General features: G+C 40.0%; 1 protein-coding gene across 13 annotated transcripts in view; it reads left to right on the top strand.

Annotated features, from left to right (window-relative positions):
• camk2g2 (calcium/calmodulin-dependent protein kinase (CaM kinase) II gamma 2) overlaps positions 1 to 17150 on the top strand; it is a 145409-nt gene that overhangs the window by 66382 nt on the left and 61877 nt on the right. For all 13 annotated transcript variants that reach the window (XM_061911235.1, XM_061911234.1, XM_061911236.1 and 10 more), the window contains exons 3-6: positions 1 to 48; positions 247 to 301; positions 369 to 434; positions 10959 to 11031. The exon at positions 1 to 48 is cut by the window's left edge and continues 12 nt beyond it. In XM_061911235.1, coding sequence (XP_061767219.1) covers positions 1 to 48; positions 247 to 301; positions 369 to 434; positions 10959 to 11031 — 242 coding nt within the window. The remainder of the gene's footprint in view (positions 49 to 246; positions 302 to 368; positions 435 to 10958; positions 11032 to 17150) is intronic.

Below are 17150 nucleotides of genomic sequence, written 5' to 3'. Positions count from 1 at the left end.
TGGAGCGAGAGGCAAGAATCTGTCGTCTGCTCAAGCATCCAAACATTGGTGAGTAAGTCTCTTGCCAGAACAGGACAAGACATGATGGTAGAAAATAAACACACTAGTGTTTTTATTCTAAGGCGTCCTATTATTTCTGTTATATTACGTGGTTCCTGTTTACTACACAATAGAAGATGACTTACTTGAGGATTTTCACCTTATCGACTTTTCAATATTAGCTGTGTCCTATTTCCCACTCACTAGTGCGACTCCATGACAGCATCTCAGAGGAAGGTTTCCATTACCTCATCTTTGACCTGTAAGCACGAACGTTCACCACTCCATTACACTCACAAGCACAGTCTGACGGTCTCCTCTGTGCGCAGCGTCACCGGCGGCGAGCTCTTCGAGGACATCGTCGCCAGAGAGTATTACAGCGAGGCAGACGCCAGGTACCTCGAGACGTCACGCACCATCTCACCGCCTTATTTGTTGTCGTGTGTGTACGTGTGTGCGTTATGTACAGCGCTCAAGGCCTGCTCTATTAAAGATTTTCATGTGTTAAAGGGGACCTATTATGCAAAAACAACTTTTCGTACCTATTGTGACCTGTTTTTGTTTATTTTGGATCCACATAAGTCACGAAAATTTTAAGTGAGTTATATTTATATGTGCTTTTTCCTCTAATTAATCAAAGCAATTAACATTGAAAAAACCTAATATCTACTTTAAGCTAAATTTACACCAAGTGTGGGTGCAGTGTCTTGCCCAAGGACACGACAGCAGTGACTAGGACAGGGTTCGGGAACCTTTTTTGGCTGAGAGAGCCATGGAAGCCAAATATTTTAAAATGTATTCCCGTGAGAGCCACGTCATATTTTTTAACACTGAATACAACTAAATGCGTGCATTTTTAAGTAAGAACAACATTTTTAGAGTATAATCAGTATCTTAAATGTTTTAAGTGACATTGTTCTTTTGAAGCTAACCAATAATAGATAAAATACTTCTTACCATTATGCGACTCCTTGAACAGGTGCGGTAGAAAATGCCTGAGGATGTTTTATATTTTGAACATTATTTTTGACACTGTGATTAACAGCGGAGTTATTAATTACTTATCGTGTTAAGCAATGTCAGCTAAGATTTATCAGAGAGCCAGATGCAGTCATCAAAAGTTCCACATCTGGCTCGAGAGCAATAGGTTCCCTACCCCTGGACTAGGATGTCGAAAGCTGGATTCGAACCAGGAACTCTCAAGTTTCTGGCCGGCCGCTTCACCGTCGGAGCCACGCCACTCCAGTGTGAAATTGAAGCATTGGCTTCCTTCATAGCTCCTCCAAACGAGCCATTTGGAATTTGGTCCTATCAGTTGTGATGTCAGCAGATATTTTAATATACCGTATTTCCTTGAATAGCCGCCGGGCATGTAATATGCGCCTGCCTTGAATTATTTAAATTTAAATTTATTAGCGCATGCTTTTACCGCCGGGTCAAAGTCGTGACGTCACGAGTGACGCTTCCCCTGTCGTCATTTCCAAAATGGCGGAGGAGGTTTTTTTTGCTTTTACTATGTGTTTACCAGGGTTCTTGTTCCACAGCCATACAAATCACACTGATGGTTGTGATATAAAACAACTTTAACACTCTTACTAATATGCGCCACACTCTGTGAACCCACATCAAACACATTTCTGGAGAACATTGGCTCTGTAACACATTATAAACGCAACATAAGGATTACCCAGAATTCCAATGCATCCATCTCTCTTGGCTATATTATACACCCCGCTAGCACCGACCCCCTCTCCGTGCGTCAGTTGAGGTGGCCGGAGTTGGGGGCGCGTGTATAATATAGCCAAGAGTCATGGATGCATTGGAATTCTGGGTAATTCTTATGTTGCGTTTATAATGTGTTACAGAGCCAATGTTCTCCAGAAATGTGTTTAGTGTGGGTTCACAGATTGTGGCGCATATTAGTAAGAGTGTTAAAGTTGTTTATATCACAACCATCAGTGTAAAATGTATGGCTGTTGACCAAGTATGCATTGCAATCTCTTATGAGAAGCAACGATATGCATGCGTCCGGCCGGCACGCAGATAGCATGGTGTAAAGGTGGGCACAATGACATGTTGTAGAGCAGTGGTCCCCAACCACCGGGCCGCAGAATACATTTTTTTTTATTTTTTTATCACACTCAATTTTTTACTGCATGCCATTGGTAAGCGCAGGGGTAAGAAGAGGTTTTGAAATTATTAGCGCCTGCTTACTTTTATCGCATGCCTTGAATAAGCGCAGGTGTGAAAAGAGGTTTAAAATTAATTAGCGCCCCGGTGGTTATTCAAGGAAATACGGTATACCGTATTTTTCAGATTAGAAATCGCACCGGAGTGTAAGTCGCACCGGCCGAAAATGCATAACAAAGAAGCAAAAAAACATAAGTCGCACTAGAGTATAAGTCGCATTTTTGGGGACATTTAGTTGATAAAATCCAACACCAAAAATAGACATTTGGAAGTGAATTTAAAATAAAGAATAGTGAACAACAAGCTGAATAAGTATACGTTATATGAGTCATAAATAACGAACTGAAAGCGTGCCTGGTATGTTAACGTAACATATGGTAAGAATTATTCAAATAACTCTAACATATAGAATATGCTATACGTTTACCAAACAATCTATCATTCCTAATCGCTAAATCCCATGACATCTTCTTCCTCGGTGTCGCTTCTAAACAGCTCTCCCAACTCCAAAGGTGGACAGTGCACCGCTTCCTCTACTATCGGTACGTCTAGTCTCTTGCATGAATTGATTTACGTGATTGATTTACTGGACCCCGACTTAAACAAGTTGAAAAACTTATTCGGGTGTTACCATTTAGTGGTCAATTGTATGGAATATGTACTGTACTGTGCAATCTACTAATAAAAGCTTCAATCAATCAATCAGTGAGATTTCACACACAAGTCGCTCCAGAGTATAATTCGCACCCCCGGCCAAAAAAACTGCGATTTATAATCTGAAAAATACTGTAGTAGTAATTTACCCGGAGAGTTTTGTGCGGGTCCGCCATTGTTGTCCGCGCTGTAGTCAGTAAGGTCCTTCTTTTTCTCTATCCTCTTGTTGTGAGGCAGACTGGCTCGTACCTACACATGCATCCTCTACTCCAATTCTAACACAAAGTAGCGTATAGTTTAAATTCATATCTGTCAGTAGACTCCATATGGAGGCGCTAAAAACTACAACATGGATGAAGGGGAGAAGACACAGTCAGAGTGGAGCCTTGCAAATAAGAGCGCCCATAAAACATTCAGAAAGCAGCTTGAAAACTATTTTTTGAGCAAAGAACCGCCTCACATTTTATGTAGACCAGTGGTCCCCAACCACTGGTCCAGGGACAAGCACCGGTCCATGATGCATTTGCTACCGGGCCGCACATAGACATTAAATACTTTATAAACGACCACTTTTTCTCCAACTTAACTTTCGTCAGTCCCACCAAACGCACAAATTAGCTGGTTAATAAATTCATAGTAGAGATGTCCGATAATGGCTTTTTTGCCAATATCTGATATTCCGATATTGTCCAACTCTAAATTACCGATTCCGATATCAACCGATGCCGACATATACAGTCTTGGAATTAACGCATTATTATGCCTAATTTTGTTGTGTTGTCCCGCTGGATGCAATAAACAATGTAACAAGGTTTTCCAAAATAAATCAACTCAATTTATGCAAAGAAATGCCAACATGGCACTGCCATATTTATTATTGAAGTCACAAAGTGACTTCAATAATAATTTTTAAACATGCCTCAAAATAGCAGCTTGGAAACTGGGACATGCTCTCCCTGAGAGAGCATGAGGAGGTTGAGCTGGGTGGGGTTGGGAGGGGCGGGGTTGAGGTGGGGGGAGGTACCGGGGGGTGTATATTGTAGCGTTTGGAAGAGTTAGTGCTGCAAGGGGTTCTGGGTATTTGTCCTGTTGCGTTTATGTTGTGTTACAGTGCGGATGTTCTCCCGAAATGTGTTTGTCATTCTTGTTTGGTGTGGGTTCACAGAGTGGCGCATATTTTAAACAGTGTTAAAGTTGTTTTTATGGCCACCCTCAGTGTGACCTGTATGGCTGTTGACCAAGTAGGCCTTGCATTCACTTGTGTGTGTAAAAAGCTTTAGATATAATGTGATTGGGCCGGCACGATAATATCGGACTGCCGATATTATCGGACATCTCGACTTCTACAAAACCCGTTTCCATATGAGTTGGGAAATTGTGTTGGATGTAAAACGGTGGAAGAGGGGTTAGTGCGTCTGCCTCACAATACGAAGGTCCTGAGTAGTCTGGGGTTCAATCCCGGGCTCGGCATCTTTCTCTGTGGAGTTTGCATGTCCACCACGTGAATGCGTGGGGTTCCCTCCGGGTACTCCGGCTTCCTCCCACTTCCAAAGACATGCACCTGGGGATAGGTTGATTGGCAACACTAAATTGGCCCTAGTGTGTGAATGTGAGTGTGAATGTTGTCTGTCTATCTGTGTTGGCCCTGCGATGAGATGAGGACTTGTCCAGGGTGTACACAGCCTTCCGCCCGATTGTAGCTAAGATAGGCAACAGCGCCCCCCGCGATCCCAAAGGGAATAAGCGGTAGTAAATGAATGGATGGATGGATGGATGGTAAATATAAACGGAATACAATGATTTGCAAATCATTTTCAATCCATATTCAATTGAATGCACTACAAAGACAAGATATTTGATGTTCAAACTCATAAACGTTATTTTTTTTAGCAAATAATAATTAACTTAGAATTTCATGGCTGCAACACTTGCCAAAGTAGTTGGGAAAGGGCATTTTTGCCACTTTGTTACATCACCTTTTCTTTTAACAATACTCAATACACGTTTGGGAACTGAGGAAACTAATTGTTGAAGCTTTGAAAGTGGAATTCTTTCCCATTCTTGTTTTATGTAGAGCTTCAGTCGTTCAACAGTCCGGGGTTGCCGCTGTCATATTTTACGCTTCATAACGCGCCACACATTTTCGATGGGAGACATGTCTGGACTGCAGGTGGGCAAGGAAAGTACACGCACTCTTTTTTTTACGAAGCCACGCTGTTGCAGCACGTGCTGAATGTGGCTTGGCATTGTCTTGCTGAAATAAGCAGGGGCGTCCATGAAAAAGATGGCGCTTAAATGGCAGCATATGTTGTTACAAAACCTGTATGTACATTTCAGCATTAATGGTGCCTTCACAGATGTGTAAGTTACCCATGCCTTGGGCACGAATGCACCCCCATACCATCACAGATGTTGGCTTTTGAACTTTAAAACAACAGTCTGGATGGTTTGCTTCCCCTTTGGACCTGATGACGCGATGTCGAATATTTCCAAAAACAATTTGAAATGTGGACTCGTCAGAACACTTTTCCACTTTGCATCAGTCCATCTTAGATGATCTCGGGCCCAGAAAAGCCGGTGGAGTTTCTGGATGTTGTTGATGAATGGCTTTCGCTTTGCATAGTAGAGTTTTAACTTGCACTTACAGATGTAGCGACAAAGTGTATTTAGTGACAGTGGTTTTCTGAAGTGTTACTGAGCCCATGTGGTGATATCCTTTAGAGATTGATGTCGGTTTTTGATACAGTGCCGTCTGAGGGATCAAAGGTCACGGTCATTCAATGTTGGTGTCCGGCCATGACGCTTACGTGGAGTGATTTCTCCAGATTTTCTGAACCTCTTGATAATATTATGGACCGTAGATGTTGAAATCCCTAAATTTCTTGCAATTGCACTTTGAGAAATGTTCTTAAACTGTTTGACTATTTGGTCACGCAGTTGTGGACAAAGGGGTGTACCTCGCCCCATCCTTTCTTGTGAAAGACTGAGCATTTTTTGGGAACCCTTTTTTTTATATCCAATCATGGCACCCACCTGTTCCCAATTAGCCTGCACACCTGTGGGCTGTTCCAAATAAGTGTTTGATGAGCACTCCTCAACTTTATCAGTATTAATTGCCACCTTTCCCAACTTCTTTGTCACATGTTGCTGGCATCAAATTCTTAAGTTAATGATTATTTGCAAAAAAAATGTTTATCAGTTTGAACATCAAACATGTCGTCTTTGTAGCATATTCAACTGAATATGGGTTGAAAATGATTTGCAAATCATGGTATTCCGATTATATTTACATCTAACACAATTTCCCAACTCATATGAAAACGGAGTTTGTAAGTGGTAAATTACATAAGGTGACTAATGCAGCTATTGGGAGTATGTTATTGCATCCAAAAATTACCAAAAAAACATAAAAAAATTCAGTTTTCATCACCTGACCTGAATACTAACGGTGTATTAGCTATATTGTTATTTTATGTGCTAATGCCGAGGAACTACTCCCCGTGGTGCATGATCACAGAGAGCAAGCTACCTTAGGCAGCTATATTGACATATTGAGCCGGTACTGAGTTGGTGAAGGTGAATTCTAGATTATAAATCATGCCGCTCACATGTATAGTAGAAGGTTGTGGTCATAAACCGAGTTGTCAGTCAACTTTGACATTCTCCTTAGACCCGGAGAGGGTGAGAATGACGCTAAAATATGCTTGTTAAGGCAAGTATTTTTAAATCTACTTTCGGTGGCTTATGATTAGTTTTTCATCCAAACGGGAAGATAGAAACATCCCACCAGTCGGCATCCCAGTGAGAGCAGACATTTTACAGTTAGTGCTTGTTTTATCATGTTCACAGATTGTATTTTTTTGTTTCGCATTTAGCAATACTGCTACATGATGCCTAGTGTTTCACTAAAGCCGGATCTGTTTGGCACACAGCTTCTACAACTTGTAGCTTATCCTTGGTATAGCCAGGCTAAAAAATATTAAGGTTCTGGATCATCATTTGTCCCAGTCTAGTCTTTGTTGTCTCTCATGACGTCTGCCTGCCGTGAGTAGTGAGTTTGTTGTTGTTGAAATAAAAAAGCGAACACTGTGATGCATCTATGAAATTAATACGCCTCTGTGTGCTTATAACGAGCAAAAAACATAAAAACGACATGTTGTTATTTATGTGCCGGTTATTATGCTAGACCCACTCGAGGTCCATTGCATCCGGTTCCCTATAGGGGGTGAGTGACCCACATCTGCGGTCCTCTCCAAGGTTTCTCATAGTCATTCACATTAACATTCCACCGGGTTGTGAGTTTTCCCTTGCCCTCATGTGGGATCTGAACCAAGGATGTCGCTGTGGCTTGTGCAGCCCTTTGAGACAGTTGTGATTTAGGGCTATATAAATAAACATTGATTTATTGATTGATTGATTTTACATTATTTATATATATATATACAGTGTGTACATAAAACCTGGATAGAGGCTTTTTTATGTAATTTAGAGAGCTTTATTGGCTCCACTGTTAGCTGACTTTTACTAGCCTTTATTTACAAGTCAAAATGGATTAAGAAAAAAACATATTTCTTCTTGTCTTATGTAAGGATTGTGAATATTAGACAAACATTTTTTTTTTAAAGTGCAGTTTCCCTTCAAGGGGCTGATTTGGAACCAGCACACCCCAAAACAAATTCAAGTGATCGTTTTAGCGCCTGCTGGTGTATTTTTAATGTAGGCTTTCCACATGCATTTTCCTGTGTCTAAATCATTTCAGCGCACCATCACGGGTGTTTTAGGCACAGAGCGCCCCTTTTGCGTGCTAAAAGTCATTTCTGTACTGGAAGAGCTTCCAATAGCCCGTAAAAGATGTCATGGAATACAGTTGTGTGCTGCATGTTCCACAACATAGCAAAACGCCTGCAAGTCAGAGCATGATGCCATGCAGTAAATGAGTTTCTCTGTGGTGACATCCGGTAGTACATGCAAAAAAGTCACTTTAAAAGACCAGTTTGCACCACTTTCAACTATTACCCACGCAGTATTGATAGATTGCCTGCAACACGCCCACTAATTGTTGAAATTTGCAGTTTTTATTTTACACACACTTATTTAGAATATTTGTACATCAGAACCTAAGTGTACATGCAGCCTCTGGTTTCCAGGCAGCAAGTATTCACTTTATGTGTGAGCATGCGGTTCTCTAAATGCCATTTTATGAATTAGTAATGAAGCGCTGAAACCTTAGTTTGGGGGCTTGTTGGCGACCGTTGCAGTGATCAGCATTTCCACATCCGGCGTTCGACCTGTTCAGACCGCACAGAATAAAGCTGACGCCACTTTTACAGACGTTCCACTGAATAAAATGTGTTGCTCCAAAACAGCCTGTAATCACGCATCATTGTTTGAAAAGGGTACCGGTGTCAAACCCGAGGCCCGGGGGCCAGCTTTGGCCTGCCACATCATTCTATATGAGAGCCTTGGAAATAATGTGCATTAATAAAGCGCTTAATTTTTCTTACCAAATGTATTAGTTTTTTCAGTTGTGACAGAAAAATTATATATACTGCTCACAATTGCGTGTCTCTTAAACTTGAGAACTGTCTGACCATGTGAAAAATATTATATTAATAGTTTTGTTGGCCCGCAGCATTTTGTTAGATAAAAAAAAATATATAATAGGAAAAGGGAGAACTGGTGCATTTTGGCTTGTAAACTAACAAAGGTGAAGTTATAACACTGAAACGGCCACAGGAAAAGGTGCTTTAAGACATGACTAGCTAGCTAGCAGTTGAAGTCCATCCAGGGTTTACAGTGTTTTAACTACTTCTAAATCACTAATCTTCGCCTCCATGGCGACAAATAGTAAGTTTCTTACAAGTATCATCCCTGCAGGACGGGGAATAGCTAAACATTCTTCACTACACACCGTAGCTCACTGGCATCAAAAAGGTAAATAAACTTCCACTGTAATGATACCAAGTACAGGAGCGTATCTAGTCAATACTACTATGATTACGTGTATTTTTGGCATGACAACATCTGCTTTCGTTTTTTTATAAATGTATATCATGTTTAAAAACTCAGGAAATATGTCCCTGGACACATGAGGACTTTAAATATGACCAATGTAACTATTTGGTATCAGATCAATACCCAAATGTGTGGTATCGCCCAAGTATCAAACAACAGAAGAATAAGTGATTATTACATTTTAACAGAAGTGTAGATAGAACATGTTAAAAGAGAAATTGACAGTAATTAAACAAGTACATGAATAGTTAATTTCCTACCACTTTTCCTTAATAATGTCGACAAAATAATAGAATGGAAAATAACACAATATGTTACTGCATATGTCAGCAGACTAAATTAGGAGCCTTTGTTTGCTTACTTACTAATAAAAGACACATTGTTTTTTAGGTTCCCTATTTTATTTAAAGACAATCTTGCAATAAGAATCATATGTTAAATGTACCGTAAGATTTTTTTGTTAAATTAAAGCCAATAATGCAATTTTTTGTGGTCCCTTTTTGTTTAGAGAAGTATCAAAGTATTGAAATTATTTTGGTCCCGGTACCAAAATATTGGTATCTGGAAAACACTATTATATATTTTATTTCTTATACAGTGTACTCACTGCATAACTGCAATGTGGCCCTCAATGAGAAGGAGTTTGACACCCCTGGAATAGGGCAAGTTACCTAGGAATGGTGGTCCACATAAAATACATAAAATGCAGCAATAAAGCACTAAATACAACAAATGTTACAGGCATACTTACCAACTCTCCCAATTTTCCCAGGACACTCTCGAATTTCAGTGCCTTCCCCGAATATCTCCCGGTGTGACCTTTCTCCCGATTTCCACCCGGACAACAATTTTGGGGCCGTGCCATAAAGGCACTACCTTTAGCGTCCTCTACAACCTGTCGTCACGTCCGCTTTTTACTCCATACAAACACTGTGCCGGTCGAGTCACAAAACATATGCGGCTTTTACACACACACAAGTGAATGCATAGCATACTTGGTTAACAGCCATACAGGTCACACTGAGGGTGGGCATATAAACAACTATAATACTGTTACAAATATGCGCCACGCTGTGAACCCACACCAAACAAGAATGACAAACCCATTCCGGGAGAACATCCGCACTGTAACACAACAGAACAAATACCCAGCACTAACTCTTCCAGGACGCTACAATATACCTTTGTATATATCTTTGTAGATGATGCTACATATGTAAAAAAAAAAACATGATGTTTTGATGACCAGTCGAGGAAAATGAGCAAACTATATTAATAACATCCTGTAATTTGATTTTAATTATATATTCTTTTATCTTGATACATTGAAAATGAACACCAATGAGTGTATCATTATCACATAATTTATTCAGAAAGTATAAATAATGACAAATGAAGATTGAATACTATTAACCGCAACATGTAAGTGTAAAACAAACCCCATCAACATTATGATTTGTAAATAATTTTCAGATTGTGCTTGTATTTTTAAACAAATAAAACAATCTGAAATTGTCTTTTTTTTTTTTTTAATGATCGTGCTATGATTTACCAGTCCGGCCCACTTGCGAGTAGATTTTTCTCCATGTGGCCCCCGATCTAAAACGACATTGCCCCTATAACCTTTCTCACAAATGTCAAGCACGGCGTGAATCACACTGATCTTAACTAAGCACCAGACCAGAAAGAAAAATGCAGATGCGCAAGCTAAGGACTCCGCTTATGTAAGGAGGCCGTGTTAAAGGCACAAACGTCCCTTCCCTTTGGGCTTGCATCCTGTCAATAGGGACCTGCTCTGCAGACGTGTGCTCCCCGGAATGGCGATCTGCGAGAGGAAAAAAAATAGACTTGGACTTGTTTTTCCTTTCTTTGTTGTTGAAGCCTGCCAAAATTGCCACTAAGTGAACCAGATAGTTTTTTGTGTGTGTGTGTGTGTGTGTGTGTGTGTGTGTGTGTGTGTGTGTGTGTGTGTGTGTGTGTGTGTGTGTGTGTGTGTGTGTGTGTGTGTGTGTGTGTGCGCGTGTTTGTGAGCTGATTGTGTCCTCTTGTGTCTCTCACAGCCACTGCATCAATCAGATCCTGGAGAGCGTCAGCCACATCCACCAGCATGACATCGTGCACAGGGACCTTAAGGTGAGACATTGCGTAACAACTGGGCCAACGCCGTAGCCTTTTCGGTTGTGAACGGAGACCAAAGGAGGAGTAGGTCTGCACACAGCTGTGCTGACGTCAGCCGCGACTTACGGGACGTGCGTCATTCCTGCCTCTCTTCACCTGCTTTGATTCCGCCCCCCCCTACACCGCCGCTCTCCTCCCCTCCATTTCTCTTAATTCCATCACTCCCCTGTTTTGTCTACACCCCGCCTTCCTCCTCCCTCCCCTTCTGCTGCTTCTGAGCGTGACGACAGCAGGACCGATGCTATTTTTAGCCGGTCATGGTTAAGATGATATCCAGTGACGATTTTGCCCGCGGAAAGATTATTCACCCCCAGCAGCACTCTGACCTCATCGGCCTTCTTCTTTACGTGGCAATACGGTGCACCCGGGTAGTGTTCACAACGCTTCGCTTTTTCCACATTTTGCTACGTTACAGCCCTATTCCAAAAATGGAATAAATTCACTTTTGTCCTCAAAATTCCCCGTAAATAATACCCCATAATGACCAGGTAATAGGGGTGTTACGGTACACAAAAATTTTGGTTCAGGGCGTACCTCGGTTGAGAGGTCAAGGTTCGGTTCATTTTCAGTACAGTAAGGAAACAACAAAATATACATTTTTTGGTTATTTATTTACCAAATTTGTAAACAATGGGATAACATACATATACACACAGGGTCCATTGCCAGGGTATTTGTGGTCAACATATATAAAATAAAAACTAAATAAGATATGGCTCAGAATGGTTTCTTAACAAAACCTTTCTACATATAAAGTGCTTTTTTTGATTGACTGAGACTTTTATTAGTACATTGCACAGTACAGTACATATTCCGTACAATTGACCACTAAATGGTAACAACCCGTAAAGTTTTTCAACTTTTTAAAGTCGGGGTCCACGTTAATCAACATTAAACTGCCTCAAGTTGTTGCTAAGATTAAATAAAATGACAAAACTTTTCTTCTACTCATAAAAAGTGCAACATTAACAGTTTCAAGTCAACTCAACCTCAGATAAACTTATCTCCCCCTGCCTGGCTAACTTGGCAGTAAGAGGATATATGGGCTCATTGTTCTTCCACCATAGAAGTGGGTCAAAATCTAGTTTTTAAAGGCCTACTGAAACCCACTACTACCGAACACGCAGTCTGATAGTTTATATATCAATGATGAAATCTTAACATTGCAACACATGCCAATACGGCCGGTTTAGTTTACTAAATTACAATTTTAAATTTCCCGCGGAGTTTCTTGTTGAAAACGTCGCGAAATGATGACGCTGGATGATGACCCGTGCATGTGACGTCTCGGGTTGTAGCGGACATATTAGCCCAGCACCACACACTGCTAAAAGTCGTCTGTTTTCATCGCATAATTACACAGTAGTTTGGACTTCTGTGTTGCTGAATCTTTCGCAATTTTTTCAATTAATAAAGGAGACTAAATAAGAACGCTGTTGGTGGAAAGTGGTGGATTGCAGCTGCCTTTAGCACCGAGACACAGCCGGTGTTTCTTTGTTGTGAAGCTGTAACACAGAGCAATCAAGCGAACATGTTTCTCTACGTCAACCAGCAAGTTTTTGGATGGGAAAATTGTGATATTAAGTCAGCTCTTACCGGAGACTTCAGTGGATTATGGGACCTCCTCCTGTAGCTGTCAAAAAGGCATCTGTGATCTTGGCTCCTCCATTGGCTTCTCTCTGAGACACTGGCGTTCACCGCAGCCATCCGACTTTCAGTTATGACTTTAGAATCTCACTAAAACACTATTAAAACAATAAGCAGATAAGGGATTTTCCAGAATTATCCTAGTTAATGTGTCTAATTACATCTAAAATGCTGCCACTGCCGCTGCTTTTTTATTTATTTATTTATTTTTTTAGTGCCTCACTCTAACTTTCCTCATCCACAAATCTGTTATCCTTGCTCAAATTAATAGGGAAATTGGCGCTTTCTCGGTCCGAATATCTCTTGCTGCTGGAGGCCATGATTATAAACAATGTGAGGATGTGAGAAGCCCTACAGCCCGTGACGTCACGCGCACATCGTCTGCTACTTCCGGTAAAGGCAAGGCTTTTTTATTAGTTACCAAAAGTTGCGAACTTTGTCGTCGATATTCTCTACTAAATCCTTTCAGCAAAAATATTACAATATCGCGAAATGATCAAGTATGACACATAGAATGGACCTGCTATCCCCCTTTAAATAAGAACATTTCATTTCAGTAGCCCTTTAATGCAATATGGACTTAAATCTGCTGCTATAAAAACATTTGTAATTGCTTTAGCCCTGCCTGACTCGCCGAGGAGTCTGCTTGAATGCGGTGGTGACGCTTCAAATGGGTTACCATGTGTTTTGAGAATAGTGTATGTGCGTGTGTGGCCCTTTAATATGTGACAGCATGTGAGGTGAGTGTGTGGGCGAGCGAGGTGAGGGAGCGGTAGCGTGACTGCGGGGAGTGGCAAGTGTTTTGTTGGATTGGTTGTTGTCAAGACCTCAATAAAGCCACGATTTTGCAACTAATCGCCGGACTTTTTATTTACCCTGGAGTCCGGAGCTGTGGAGACCCACCGCCGGGTAGAGTGAAGGGGGCTGCCCCCGAGAATACATCAGCCCTGGAAGAGTGTCTCGCCTGCACTCCTCGACTACGGTCTGGGAGCTGGAAGCAGGAAAGGTGCAACACATGTTTGACGTGTTGTCAGAAGCAGCTGCTGAACAATGTCGGCAAACCTCCGTCCTCCATTGTTGTAGCGCGCAGCCAAAGTGTTCCCAAACGGGAGATCTTAACGAGGCAGGAGGGTCTTCCAGCTCTGGCTTTTACATGTTGTCCTAGCCCGGTCGCTGGTAGCATGTGTACTCCTTCGGTACACCTCCGAACCGAACCGAAACCTCCGTACCGAAACGGTTCAATACAAATACACGTACCGTTACACCCCTACCAGGTAATGCAAATGTATTAAAACATCAAAAAAACACTTGATCGAGTGTGCTTCCAGTTCAAAGATGGCTCACCAGGTCACCTGACCTACTCTCTCTCGGCAAACAGATATCAAAACTAATTATGTGAACATACGTGATTAATTTTTTCCTGTTGAAAAAGATAATTCTGCACCATAAAGTATTCACAGCTTTTGCTCAATACTTTGTTGATGCACCTTTGGCAGCAATTACAGCCTCAAGTCTTTTTGAATACAAACTCGGCACACCCAGTTTCGCCCATTTGTTTTAGCAGTACTTTTCAAGCTCCATCAGGTTGGATGGGAAGGGTTGTATATCTCTTGCATATTTTGTGTTTACCACAAAAAATAAAGTTTTTTTTTGTTTTGTTTTTTACCAAAATGGCGTAAAACAAAAAAATAAAAGAAAAATATTTTAAAAACGTATAATCGCCAGACCGATCTGAAGTTCATATAGAGAATTAAGTGTTGGAAGGAAACAACAAAATGTAAGACTTATTTTCAACACTTGTGGATCTCCTGAGTTTTTTTTTTTGTTTTTTTTTTAACTGCTCAAAAAATATTATTGAATCAAAATAATGGTGTGACGCATTACTGACCTAATTTAAGGCTCCAATTATCAACATCAAACCCTTGCTAAATTTATTTGGAGAAAATATTTCACATTTTGTATTTTTACCATTTACAAAAACAGGTTTTCTTTGACAAAAAGGACATAAAACATTAAAAAAAATGTTAACTGTGTATCGACTGATAGACCTGACGTTGATCTGAGCAGTGTTTTTCAATCACTGTGCTGCGGCACACTAGTTTGCCGTAAAATATTATCTGGTGTGCCATGCAAAATTTTGCAACTTCACCTAATTAGTCCCAAAAATATTTATTTGCAAATCAATAATTATAATCTGCAAATAATGTGCCGTTTTCGAGTGTCCGTGCTTTGTAGAGCTCGGCATGTTAACCATGTAATACGTGTTGTCAGTAGATGGCAGCAGTTTATTGCATTGTAGAAGTCAGAATGCGTCGAGGTTGGCGGGAGATGGAGTGCAGGTAAAATGGTATGCAATGCTTAAACCAAAAATGAACAAAAGGAAAAGGCTCTGAAGCTTAGCGATGGCCATGCAAAACGAAAGCAAAACTGAACTTGCGACAAGGTAAACAAAAACAAAATGCTGGACGACAGCAAAGACTGCGATAGCGGATGCACAACTTAGTCTTGATTGCTAACACTAAGCAGGTCAGGCAATAGCACTCAAAGGAAGGCATGAAACTAATCCAGGAAAACAAACAACAAAACAGGAAGGAAGGGTCACCAAAATAACTGCGCAACACAGGAACTAAAGCACTACACACAGGAAAACAACAGACTCAAAATAGGGCACGACAACCTGGTGGAGTTCTGTTTTTTAACTTTTTCTGCTGGTGGTGTGCATCCATATTTTTTTATTAAAAAAATGTGCCTTGGCTCAAAAAAATGTTGAAAAACACAGATCTAGAGATTTGAGTTTTGAATAATGATAAATATATATATATATATATATATATATATATATATATATATTTGACTAATTTTTGAAAAATTTTAAGACAAAAACAAATCTAAATATTGTTTATTTTGAAAAAAAAAAAACTCAAAAAAGCCCCGGCACACTGTAATTTTTAATTGTTTGGACACTGCTGCTCTACAGCAACCAAAAAAAAAAGGATCAATAAGCATCCTAATGAGCAATGTTTAATGCAGGAGTTTCAAACTCATTTTAGCTCGGGGGCCGCATGAAGGAACATCTGTGCACACGCGGGCCGGACTATTAAAATCACGGCATTAAGAATAAAAAATAAAGACAACTTCAGATAGTTGTCTTTGTCTTACTTTGGCCAAAAATAGAACAAACACATTAAGAAAATATTACAATAAGAATATAGAAAAAAAAATACTGGCAGCAGTAAAGTTTTGGATGCGTAAAGAAAAGAAGAAAGTGAATGAATGTTTACTACTGAATACATTTACATATGCATAAAAAATTGTTTTTTGTATTCTTTTTTTTTATTATTACTAAGTAACGATTATGACAACCTCTTTCCAAAACACAATGAAGAATGTGAGATATAACAGGATAATGCATACATTTATCAGTTGTTTTTAAAACGATTACAAAAAATGGCACCCTAAAAATTTACTGTGGGTTGATGGGGTCCCTGGGCCCCCATTCTGAAAAAGCGCCAACACTGATGGAGTATTGGTGTGTGCAAAACAACAGCAGGCGGCTGTGACCTGCGGGCCGGTTCTAATACTAATCAAATATCATCCCGGGCCTTGACTTTGACACCACTGGTTTAAATCGTCCAATTAATCATCCAAAGCGATTATGGGTCCAACAACTTTAAATCAAATCGAAATTGATTTATATAAGTGCTTTACAGGAAAATGAAGAAGAGAAGAAAATACACACAGCACTAATGACAATAACAAAACAAAACATTTGATGAAAAACGCCACCTTTAAGGCATCCACATTGGAGAATACTGTATGTAAAATAACATAAATATATGTAAAAATAAAATATAACTACATTAATACTTTAATGAAATTGTAACATTGAGAGAATAATAGTACTAATCCTGTTTCCATATGAGTTGGGAAATTGTGTTAGATTTGAATACAAACGGACTACAATGATTTTCAAATCATTTTCAACCCATATTCAGTTGAATATGCTACAAAGACAACATATTTGATGTTCAAACTGATAAACTTTTTTTTCTTTTTTTTTTTGCAAATAATCATTAACTTTAGAATGTGACGCCAGCAACATGTGACAAAGAAGTTGGGAAAGGTGGCAATAAATATTGATAAAGTTGAGGAATGCTCATCAAACACTTATTTGGAACATCCCACAGGTGTGCAGGCTAATTGGGAAGAGGTGGGTGCCATGATTGGGTATAAAAACAGCTTCCCAAAAAATGCTGTCTTTCACAAGAAAGGATGGGGCGAGGTACACACCTTTGTCCACAACTGCGTGAGCAAATAGTCAAACAGTTTAAGAACAACGTTTCTCAAAGTGCAATTATAAGAAATTTAAGGATTTCAACATCTACAGTTTATAATATCATCAAAAGGTTCAGAGAATCTGGAGAAGT

This window comes from Nerophis ophidion, linkage group LG09, assembly GCF_033978795.1.
Source record: "Nerophis ophidion isolate RoL-2023_Sa linkage group LG09, RoL_Noph_v1.0, whole genome shotgun sequence".
NCBI lineage: Eukaryota > Metazoa > Chordata > Actinopteri > Syngnathiformes > Syngnathidae > Nerophis > Nerophis ophidion.
The sequence above is the reverse complement of the archived record's forward strand: the minus strand, read 5'-3'. Positions and strand labels throughout refer to the sequence as shown.